Genomic DNA, 12,184 nt, shown 5'->3' with positions numbered 1-12,184 from the left:
ATGATGATGATTGTTGCCTAAACACTAATTTCAAGAATTAAATAATAGATTTAAGAATAATAAAGTGCCATATATTTAGGAGTATCTAGTAATCTATGTTCCGTTCTGTTAATTGATATTGATTGTCGACCAATTTTGAAAAAGCAATATTTTAAAAATATTCAGCTAAATGATAGTATTGATTTTGTATTTTTGATTTAGCTGATTACGTAAACTATTAAAACAGTTAGGAATATACACAGTATATAATTGGAGATCACAACAATATTAAATAAAAGAAAAAATTACATTAAGTTTAAGAGTCACTTTCTATGTTTATAATCACACTTTCGGTCACTTAAGGTAGTTGATTACTATTCCTAAGGTAGTTTCTCTTCTTCCAAAGCTTTTTTTCCTTCTTCTAAAGAAAATTGGTCCCGAAGCATATTACTATATTATGCTTGTCCACTTATTACCTGCTTCTATTTTTTAGTTGCTAGTTGTTTAGTTTGTTGGTTTGTTTTAAATTTTAATCTAAAGTTAGTGGTCCACAGCTTTTATTTACATCCACATATTTTTATTTTGACATTATTCTTCTTTAATGAAAGCAGACATCAAATTTAGTTACAGACATAGGCGACGGAAGAGATGTGGAGCCAGAGAAAGCACTACGGCCATCGACCACAGAATTCTTATTTTCACACTCTGTTTTGGCACAAGATTGAAGCAACGAGGCTCGCAGTCTCTGGTTGGATATCTCTCCATCTTCAACACCAAATTACAGAGGATAGAGACACAAAGAAGAGAAAAAAGAAGTAAAGTAAGAGTACGTGACAAAAGCATTACACGGTGACACAGCCTCAGCTCATCAGCTAGAGGTTACTCCGATTACTAAATACATGTTGGATCCTCAGCTCATGCTCGTGGTGGATTGGCAACTTGAAATAGCAATGCTGGGAAATTCAGCAATAACATAAAAAGTTAAATTCTTGTTTGATGTATGAGTATTTTCTTGGAGTTATTATAGCATTAGCAACTTGTGTATGAAGTTGGTGGAACCTGTTATCTGTATTCTTTAATTTTACTATAGTTCTTGTACATTTGGATCATTCTTCTTTCCTTATTGTCTAGTCACGTATGTACATGAACATAGGTGTCCATGTGGATATTGTGAAATTTTATATACAGACAGAAAAATCAGTGTACATATATGGATAGTAGAAAAATCGGTGTACATACTTCATGAGAGTTTTTACTTTTTTGGTTTACTTAAAAATATATTGAACTTCAGCTAAAGCCCAACAGCCACAACCTTAGAAAAGAGTTAACTACAGCACCGGGACTTTCCAATCCCAACAGACCTACACGCAGGTTGTACACTATCTTAACATGTTCACATTTACGCTGTCTAGACATATCCATATATGTGTACACTCATATCCATGTGTACACTGATGCGATTCTTCAATTCTTCAACGAACTATCCATGTGTACACTGATGAGGTTCTTCTACGAACTGCCCATGTTTTTTACTTCGTTATTATTTTACATGTGTCCTAACAAACAGGTTTCTATTCAACTCTCTCCAAAATCTTCATTTTTATCTTTCACTGGAGCATTAACTGAAAAAAAAACTCAATCACTTGGGAATCAATAAAAATTAGCAAATAACTTGAGTTAGACCCGTAGAGACAAAATTGATGGAGCAAAATAAGGATAGTGGTTTTAATACATACACGAACTGGTGGAGACAACACGGCTGAGACAGAGATGATAATAAAAGAAGAGTAGTGGTGGACGTGTGGGTTAAATATAGTTTAAAGTGGTAATCAAACATATACTGTCGGAGAACAGTGGCAAGTGAGGGGGAAAAGACGACCGGAGATTTTCAGGGAGGACAAGGTGGAGTTGACTGAGACGAGAAAGAAAAAGAAACTTGTGATAGTGACATTGGTTGAGTACCTCTCGGATTAAAATTCTGCGAACAGAACTGTGGTGGGTTCGTCGAATCTCAAATATGCATGAAAGGATGAATGAGAGAAGGATTTTTTGCTTGTTGAAGTCATTGTGGCCGTCAACTAAAACATCAGAGTTGATAATACCGAAGGTAAAGAGATAACCTTTAAAAACTGAGATAAACCATATCTTTGTGTGGTTGTGATTAGAAGAATTAAAATGCTTTCTGAATTTTCAAAACTATTTTATTCTCACGAGACTTGAAAAAAAATTGGAAACAGTTAAATTATTAGCTGAGGACATGTTTGACATTTTAACTCTATAAACTGCCTGAGGAGCACAAAGTGACCTTTTAGTATTATAAAAACTTAAAGAGTGACCTATGCTGTAAAAACAAAAAAAAAAACTATTGTGAACTTGAAAAATACTTCATAAATGGGAAACATATTATATTTACATATAACTATATCTTGAATTGTTTTAGTTTTTGTTCTAGTTAGATTTATATTATGTGTATAATCATATGTTAAACTACTTTACGTTTTGTATATTTAAGAGTTTAGAGATTGTATAGTTATAAAATTATTAGGCTCGTATTAAATATGTTTGTAAAATAATGATAGTGTTCATATTTGAACGGTGGGCCTTGAGCGATGGCCCAAATAACTGAGTAAATCTCGTTGGTTCAATTTGTTGGGCGAGTTTATTTTCTAAATTTTAAATAAAAGAAAAATCCTTGAGATATACTATTTCTTTAAACATATTTAAATTATTAAATTATTCAATAACAAAAAAAAATCAGAAAGTGTAATAAAAATATAGCTATCTAAATCAGAATAAAGATATAAAATTGCATATCTATATCGAGACCCATGCCTTTGAATTGAACCTAAAATGTATTGGTTGCTAATATTGTTATCTGAACTAAACCAAAACCAAAATAACAAAACTCAAACCAAAGTCAAATTCATAAATAACCAAACTACATTATTACTATATTTAATGAACCGAATACCAAAACCCATAAACAATTCGGAACCAAACCGAAAAAATACAATTTCGACATGAACCGAAGTTTATCAAATATCACAAAATCTTAAATTTTAGTTTTAAAAACATTAGTTATTTATATAGATAATCCCGCGCAACCGGCCGATCAAAATCCAGGATGCTTCATTCTCTCCTGCAAAGTTTGGAGTCTCCAAGGATGTTTCTGTTGGGGATATGGTGATGTCCATCGGCAATCCTCTTGGTTTTGCAAACAGTTTCTTAGCAGGGATAATCATGTACTATCTTTTTCCCATTATTTTGGAAGCTCGGTTTGTTCATTTCTCTGATATATGTTCCTTTTGTTTTCCAAGTTGTGTTAAACGCACAAACAAGGAAATTGGCATAGAAGGCAATTTCCAATCCTATCTCCAAACTGATTGTGCTTTGAATGAGGTAATATGGTTTTTTAAATTCTATGTTAGCGTTCCTGTTTGCAATACTTTGCTGATTTTTTTTTTGTTATTTGTAGGGTAACTCTGGAGGTCCGCTTGTTAACCTAGATGGCGAGGTTATTGGTGTTAACTGCGAAATTGAGGACGGAGAGGTGGGTGTTGGGTTTGCAATACCCATAGACATACTGCTGAATTTCATGAAGGAGAGAAACTGGTATTATTAGCCCATAGATAGACACAGTGCTAAAGGTCGTGAAGGATAGAAACTGGTAGATTCTAGGATTTAAAACTCTTTTAAAGTTAAAATCTTTTGTTATGTGGTACTTTGAATACTCTTGTGTTTTGTTTCCTTATCACTGTCTCTGCTGTGTTTGTTTTTGTTGCTACTTATGTGTAACGAATATTGTTTTTGTGTTATATATTCATGACCCGTGAAACTTAATAACCTGAGGGAATAGTAACGTCTAGAGTGATTTGTAAACTACTTAGCCGTATTGAGTTGACAAGTTTGATTGCGTGAAATTGAGTTTCCTCATGTTGAAGCAGCAACTTATTACTCTTGTAGATAATAGTTGGTGTTTCAGATTTATACGAATCTCAATAGAAAATCGTTCTATAACTATAGTAAAGTGCACACTTTCCCCTTCAACAACAGATGCGAACAAAAGAAGAGAATAAGAACCAAAAAGATTCAAACAGACATCAACTCATGAAACACATATGTGATAATATTATCTACAAGGAGACAAAACAAGCAGTCCCAGTAAAAGAATTTGTCTCCGAGTCCACTTTAGTCTTTCATGTTCTAATGTAAATAATTACTTCTGGTCTTCATCCTCCACAAGTTTTTGTCAATTTTTATATTTGTACTATTTTTGCTAATTTTTTTAATTATTTGTAAAAGTGGTTGTTGGCTTTGCAATACTCAAAGAGACAATTCTAAAAGTGATCAAGAAAAGAAACTGGTATATGTTTTTAGGATTTGAAACTACTAAGATTAATTTTGAGAAACAAGGCCAAACTCATAAATCACTTCAGATTTGTCTTTGTTTCTCTAGTGTTGGTAACTGAATGAATATGTTTCATTGTGTAAGTGAATATGAAACTGTCTCTTTGTTATTGGTAATTGAATGATTTGGTTTGTTAGATGATTTGTAGATTTTGTCAATGTCTCTGGTTGGTAAATGAATTTGTTTCTCATTGGTAAATGAATGAACATATTGCGTGGCCTCTTTTTCTAACTATTTGTCTTAATTGAGTTGGAGAGAGAGTGAGAAGGGATGATTTTTTCTTAGGCGAAGATAACAGTTGGTATTTCAGTCTCAATACAAAATCGTTCTATAACTACAATATAGTGCACACTTTCCCTCTCAACAAAAGATGCAAACATAATAAGAACAAAAGATGCGAACAGAATAAAAACAAAAGATTCAAAAATCGACTCATGACTCAAAACTCTAGCTGCAAAACACATATGCGTTATAATATTATCTACAAGTAGACAAAACAGGTAGTCCCCGCAAAAGAATCTGTCTCCGGGTTCATTTTTGTCTTTCAGGTTCTAATACCTGTAAGATGAACCAGCCTGTGGTGGTGCTGGTGGCAGCCGATTTGGGGTGGTTCGGCGGTTGCTACCAGAGTCTGGTGATTCTGCTTCTCCGTTCTGAGCAGGATCGCTGAAGCGGCGGCTGTGACCACCTGATCCATACCTTGAAAGAGAACCTGACCCTCCATTAGCAGCGCTGTTGAAGGCATTTCTCCAGTCATCCCCTGTAGAACCTCCAGCACTGGTTCTTAGGCTACTTTCTGCGAGTTAAGAGATACCGCAACGAATTTTAAGTAAGAATCATCAAACATGTAACGTAGCCCACAGTAGCCACATGAAACGTAGTCCACAGTTGCCAGCATTGCACTGTCCGAAACCGGAAGTATATTTATATTCGAACAAATCCTACAAACCTTTTCTAAAGAAAAAGATGGATGAATTTACCAGGGGCGCCGTTGTCAGACCAACTTGAAGCAGCGGCAGCTCGGTTGTCATGAACGCTAAGCTGCCTCGTGAGCTTAGAAAGAAGAGAGGATTGTTTCTGGTGACGCTCTCTTTGTCTTTTAACGTTCTGATCCTCTTGAATCAATGACTCAATTCTCTCATTGCCTATTGCACTACAGATCAAATACAAGAGAGCGCAGATAAGCACACCGCAACTGAAATTGGACAGGGGGTGGGGAGGGAGAAACGATACTGAACCTGATAGAACTGTATAGTTGATTCAGCATGTCTTCTTTTGCTTTCTCCACTTGACAAAGAACAACAGCCTATATTGAATTCACGTTGCTTAGTATCACAACCGATGAATATTTGTTTAAAGCAAAAGAGATGGACAAGGAAGTTTGGAGCTAACCTTTGGAACATTGGCTGCGAGACTGTTAAGGACAGCTTCAACGTAACCACGCACTTCTTGGGACATCCACCGGAGTTCCTCTTCTGGATCGACGGGTTTCCTTGCCATCTTATCCTGAAATATCGACAAGATAAAATCATAAGTAACCACTAACAGGGAATCAAGCATAATGTTTGATATGCCACAAACGTAACTTCTATTCTCTCAAGTGTAAAATTTCTGACCCTTATATAGCGAAAGGTTTTAACAATTAACAACTCGACAACCATTTCCAAGTTCACTAAGACATCATTGATTCTTTTTTACTCTTCCAACAATTCTTGTTTTAACTGTTCAACGTAAAGTTTCTAACGTTCTTCCATTCAGTTTTTTCAAGCCACACAGAAACCTTGTTCGCCAAAGTGATATCTGGAGGTGTATAAGACCAGTGAACATATCCAGCGTAGACTCGAAGGAAGGAAAATACGAAAGACAAGAGACTAAGCATAAAAGTTGGCCGAGAAAACTCACAAGTGAACCTTCTGAAAGACTGTGTCTCATAGAAACATTCACCACTTGGCCTCCTCGAGCCTGAATGACCTTTTGCAACTTATTAATCCACTCGTTCTTATCGACTACACTCTCAGCCTTGAGCACAAGGGCATTGTGAGCTGCAACATAATCGTTTTGAGCAAAAGAAGCATAAAAGAGCACAGAGGATTAACACGTTTAAATTTGGGTAATGATTGGTGCACTTACCTTTAAGTACAGTCTTATAGGGAACCTTACAGGTTAACTTAAACACAAGACCTGGTCCTTTTGAATCAGGTCCGTTTGCCTTCTTGTCCTTCGAACTCTTTGACTTTTCTACTTCTTCCTCGGGAAGTTCTTCAATAGTGCATTCCTGATAGGATTTACAAAGTTTATGAGAAAGTAATATTAGGATGACATGGAAAGAAAAATGTTATTTATAGAGCATCCACACTTCCTCATCGATAATAACAGTGGTATAAAAATTTGAAGCATGAGCCTCACAATATAGAAGTAATTGTCATTCTCCATGAAAGAACCAGTGTGGGGGAAAGTAACAAGGTGCATATGAAACCATACTATTCGTCTTCTCTAGTTTATTCTTTCTTCACGTAATCTTCTCTAACTAGTTCATCATTGACAGAAGTAAAGAAAGCATTAGAAGAGAATGATACCTCCAAAGTTACCGTGCCGCGGAAGTTTCTTTCTTCTTGCTTTTTGGTATAGCCCAGCTAGAACAAAGGTAATGGTTAATGCAGTGAGTTATTACAGTGCTTCCTCTTTTGCAGATATTTGGATTAACGCCAGAAGGATATAAACTCTAAAAACTAACCTTTCCAGTTTTCTCATTCAGAACAAACCATCGTCTTCCCCATCCATTTGTTTTTCCACTTTTCTTCATTAAGTACCCTACATGGAGTAATTGTTTTTTTTATCAACGCTTAAGTGAGAAAGACGAAAAAGACACAAAGAAATCGTGCACTTGGACTAGAGAAGCTTTGCAGCAATTAAATCATGCAACGGAAGGAAAACGGATAGGGGAAGAATGAATTTTTTAGACTGGTAAACTTAGATTAGGATACCAACCTGCTGTTATCTCTCCCTCAGGTCCAGCAGTTTTCAGACCAGAGACCTCTGGCGTCTCTTTATCTTGTGGACTAGGTTTGTCTTTCATTGACTTCATGCTGCCACCAGCTAATGGCCCATCTGGCTGAGGACTAGAAGCCTGATATACATGCAGGTACGAGAATTTCTAATCATGTACTTTCATGTAAGTTGTAAAACCATAAGAAGCATTTTCCACTACGTGGATCTAAATTGATTTGGAATGAAGACACACCCTGCTTAAAAGGGACTGCTCTGCATCTTGTCCCTTCTTAGAAGACCGTCCTTTCAGCTCTTCCTCGCGACGTTGTCTTTCCATCCTGATGAAATCAAAGCAGAGCGATGTCAGAAAGAGAGAAATGATTTTCAGTCATGAACCATGAAAACAATGAGCATATAATTTTTTTTTAAAAATCTGGACTTGCTCAACAAATGTGCAGCTTCAAAAGTATAAAGACTTCACGATACAAAAGTGCAGCCAAGAAAGACGTTTACTGAAGTGACCTGAAACACCCAGCCAACCAGGCTCTGGCTAACAACTATATATAATCTACCATCAGAAAGCTTTGCCGTTAAAGGCTTATAGGTATTAGCTCAGAGGAAAAAAATAAAAAGATAAATCACAAAAGATGGCTTGTCAAGAAGAATAAGAAGTTGATTAAATCTATAAGCGTCAAAGTTGTACCACGCAAATACTTCTACAGAGAGGTACAAAATTTTATAGTAATGAAAGCATGAAAATCTTAGATACAAACAGGCGAAATTTTTTTTTAAACAGAATTATGGGATTCAACAACAATCGATTCATAATATTAAAAGAAAAAAATTTAATGAGGGATCAGTAAGTTGAGTACACAACCATTAAGAATACAAAATAAAATTGTAAAGAAAGTAAGACACTATACCTCCTTTGCACAAGGCGGATAAAATGTTGAGGTGGTACAAAAGCGCGTTCCATATCAACTAGCGCAACCACCATTTTCTTGGCTTCGTTCTTGAAACCATCAAGTGCTGCACTTGCTATAGCTACAACCTGGTTGATCATTAGTTAGAAACGAACAGCTATCATCGAAATAGATAAAATGTTACTGAATAAAGAATCACCGAAAATTAGTACCTCTCTTTTGAAAGGAGGATATCTCCCGAGTCCAGGTGTAGCATTTGCGGAGGCTGAAACTATGTCAACAAGAACACGGTGAACCTACTCAAAAGTTAAGACAATGTTAGCTCAACAGAGAATTAATTTAAGACAAAACAGAGATCTGGATGCATGATTTTTATAGGAAATATATATCAAGACTTTAAGAAACCAGATAAGAGCACTAAAACCAGAGAAAACTTAACAAAACTCTCAGCAACAGTCAGAAGAATTAAAATGTCAAAGTGAGACGAGTGCAGTGAACTGCTGAAATTCAATACTACTGCATCAGGCTAAAAGCAAAAATATTAGATAGGCACACCTCATCAACACAAAGACGCGCCGGATCTTTAGCCATCTCAAGAACAATCTTTATCAACGATCTCAACCCTTTCTCTGGCGATATAAGATAAGGTTGATAACCATCTGCCTCCAAAACAACCTAATAAATTCAAAGATTTCACCGCCAAGTCAACTTAAAACTTGTCCCGTGGGGAAATTGATAGGAAAAAAAGCAGACACCCACCCGTTTAACATTGTTCAAGTCAAAATGTCTGTCCAATGGAAGCTGCTTGATTCGGTTGGGGAAATTTCCTTCAAAACTTGCAACAACTTTCCAACCACTTCCCTGAGCCAAAAAAAGATGGTTAGACAAAAACGTTCACCAAGCTCCAGATGGATTTCAGCACGAACTAAAACAGACAATTGCAAATCATGTAATCCAACTCAACTACCATAAATCTCATTGATGAGATTCCCCACAGTACTGTATAATGTGATCTTACTAAACGTATGTTAGCAAGATACTTTCGACTACACTAGCATCAATTTTCAATTGGCTGATTGCTAATATTTAGACAGTTCCTCTTTTTCAGCTTAAGTTCAGTGTACATATGTAGGAAAGTACTTACTTCACCACCAACCAAGTGGAGAAGAAATTTTTCCTCGAACTCACGGCAAAGCTCCAAAGCTATAGCCCTTGTACCTTCAGCGCTGTCAACTAGCTGTTCACCAAGCCTCGCTAGTTCATTCTGCACTGTTTGAGACTTACCCTGGAGCCTGTACAAAGAAATAGAATAATGAAAAACCTGACCATCTACAAAGAATTCGAACAATGAATAACTTAATAAAAGAGACAAGAAAGTAGCTTGGGAAATAACAATTTTGCCTGTCTGACGCCTATAGGTAAGCAACTCCATTACTATCCTCACCGATTAATAGGTAAAACGATTGGTCTAACTTTCACATTATGACATTAACGAAGAAAGTAAAGATATATACCCAGACAAGATATTTGGAAGCCTGAGCTTCATTCTGCTACGAATTTGGCTAGCAAGAGTGTCCACCAAAGCAATTCTGCCAAGCTTGCTCTGAGGAGCCCCAGTCAGAATGGACTTAAGACTTTCACTCTCAGCACGCCATGCAGTTTCTAAGGAGTTCTCAGCACTTCCAGACTGTGCTGTCGCAATTGCAACGGATTGGCCAATAAGAGCAACCCATGGAATGTCGGTTGTTTTTGTCGGTCCTTGATTTGAAAGAAGAGCCTGAACAGCTGCAAGGGACTTCGGGTTTTCTGCAGCCTGGTCAATCTTGCCAATAATGCCTACTGTCCTAGTGCCTATAAGAAAGGAGGAGTGATAGTGGCTAATGAGTATTTTAAGTAAAGTAAGTGATTATTGGCTAGCAAAGCAACAGTTATTAGTAAGTATAAATATGAATATAAGAAAGCCAGATCGAAAAGACTGATGTACTCACTATCTGGATCATACTCCTTTGCAATCTTCAGGGCTCGGGATGATGAAATTTCAGATGCCTGGCTAGCAGGAACTATAACCAGCAGTATGGCATCATTGTGCTGAGTATATTGAGAAATCTTGCACAGAGATCCAACAAACAAAGAGATTCAATAAGGAGTTAATGGCAAACATGAATGAATCTATGATAGCTTTTCAGCAGGAAATCCGAATAATATTGTTGAAATCTTATGCTTCATGGTTGTCACTAAAAAAGGTACCAAGTAAGTCCAAGGCTCACCATTGAATCATCCACAATTCGCTGGTCCAGTCCAGGCATGTCAACTAATTTCAGTGGTGGAGCTGAAATATTAAGGATAAACGTAATAAGTTATGATGAACAAAGAAAATCTAACACAAAGTCAATGCAGGTCATATATATCATTTACTCACGTTCAAAAGAGTACTATTTATTTGAAAGCTAAATGTAGTATTTTGATACCAATCACTGACAAGCTTGAGGCTCCTAAACAGTGAACTAGACTATATGGGATGGGGAGGTAGCAACTTATTACAGCTAACTAGTTCACTGACATATATATATTCATTCACTCACCCAACTTAGGTAAGCCAGTAATGATGCTACAATTAAAAAAAAGGGACTCACCTGTGCTGGTACGAAGTTTTAGATAAATTTCATCAGGATTCTTCCCAGAGGCACCTTTGCTAAGCCTATCTTGAAGAGAATGTCTGAGAGCACCTATGGTAAACAACATTATGAGAAAGCTTGATCAAATGCCGTATATTAATAATACATGCAGAAAGAGCCTGAAATAGCGTTGCATAACAGAGGGAGGGAGACTTACTAGCTGAAACTTGTTGGGATTTATTGTCAATCTGCAAGAGAATTGCCTTGCTACTCAAAGAAGCCTCCCTGGTCAAGTCAATGATTATAGGAGCACGTGTAGCACCATTCTCCCCCGTGGGCTGTCCAGCAACACACAACAAACCTTCAGTCTTGTTTTTGAGGGAAGGTATAAGAAACTCACACACAGACTCACTCAATGTAGTAGTGCTTACCAGAACAGGATGTCCAATAAGACTGTTTAAAACAGCAGACTTTCCAGCTCCCTGGTTCAAAGTAAAGCAAAGAAAGAGAGAGAGAGAAAGATGGCTTAGGTCTGAACACAGAACCATAACAAACTCTAAACTACAAATGCGTGTCCTAATCGAGATCCAATCAAATATTAAAAACAGCAGAAATCGAATGGAGCAAAGGGAAACGCACCACATTTCCTAGGGCAACGACGTTAAGGAACGTGGCGGGGCGTTTAGAAGAAGAGGACTCGTCGGGATCTTCGTCGGCGAGCAGAGACGCCGCTTGTTTCATCGAATCTGAGAGCTGAGATAACTCATCGATCGCATCCATCACAACTTGCAAAAGCCCGAGATCTTGAAGAAGGGAGTCACTAGATTAGATCTGAACAGAAACCGAAACCGGCGCGGTTTTTTTCCCCCGGTATTAAGCTAAGATGATGATTCGTCCGTCTCCGTTAGAGGAAGGCAGAGATGAAGAAAGACGTGGTGAAGGAGGACGTAAGAATCACAAAAAAGACACGGGGACAAAGATTCAAAATTCAAATTAGATTTGTGTTATCTTTTCTTTCTCATCCGACTCAAGTTGCTTCTTTCTTTCTTTTTTTTGGTCCTACCCTTCCTTTTTTTAGAAAATTCCCACTAAAATGTTAAATAATGTCTGAAAAAGTATAAATGTTTTCTTTTGGGAGAGATGCAAATATAAAATTCTATCAATTCACAGAAGTAGTTACCTCTTTCTTTATTTGTTAGATCCACTCATATTATAGTAAACATGTTAGATCCTGATGAACTAATTAATTAGTTTGAAGGTAACTAATCACC

General features: G+C 36.8%; 1 protein-coding gene and 1 long non-coding RNA gene across 2 annotated transcripts; both read right to left on the bottom strand.

The window, feature by feature from the left end:
* Positions 1-1,145: 1,145 nt before the first annotated feature.
* Positions 1,146-2,153, bottom strand: LOC108860244 (uncharacterized). The gene is made up of 2 exons (XR_001950623.2): positions 1,716-2,153; positions 1,146-1,601 (listed from the first exon to the last, which is right to left on the bottom strand). It is a non-coding gene; the product is annotated as an uncharacterized LOC108860244 (long non-coding RNA).
* Positions 2,154-4,646: 2,493 nt separating this feature from the next.
* Positions 4,647-12,006, bottom strand: LOC108863415 (dynamin-2A). Its single transcript, XM_018637836.2, has 22 exons — positions 11,553-12,006; positions 11,345-11,395; positions 11,131-11,251; positions 10,932-11,024; positions 10,566-10,627; positions 10,287-10,404; positions 9,813-10,149; positions 9,443-9,590; positions 9,058-9,159; positions 8,854-8,973; positions 8,511-8,594; positions 8,299-8,426; positions 7,629-7,713; positions 7,376-7,514; positions 7,122-7,198; positions 6,964-7,020; positions 6,518-6,662; positions 6,290-6,429; positions 5,780-5,893; positions 5,626-5,693; positions 5,368-5,540; positions 4,647-5,183 (listed from the first exon to the last, which is right to left on the bottom strand). The coding sequence occupies exons 1-22, from the start codon at positions 11,691-11,693 to the stop codon at positions 4,939-4,941; spliced, it is 2,748 nt and encodes a 915-aa protein (XP_018493338.2). The 5' UTR covers positions 11,694-12,006; the 3' UTR covers positions 4,647-4,938.
* Between the last annotated feature and the right edge of the window lie 178 nt (positions 12,007-12,184).

This window comes from Raphanus sativus, chromosome 5 (genome assembly GCF_000801105.2).
Source record: "Raphanus sativus cultivar WK10039 chromosome 5, ASM80110v3, whole genome shotgun sequence".
Classification (NCBI taxonomy): Eukaryota; Viridiplantae; Streptophyta; class Magnoliopsida; order Brassicales; family Brassicaceae; genus Raphanus; species Raphanus sativus.
This window is presented reverse-complemented; position numbering and strand designations above follow the sequence as displayed.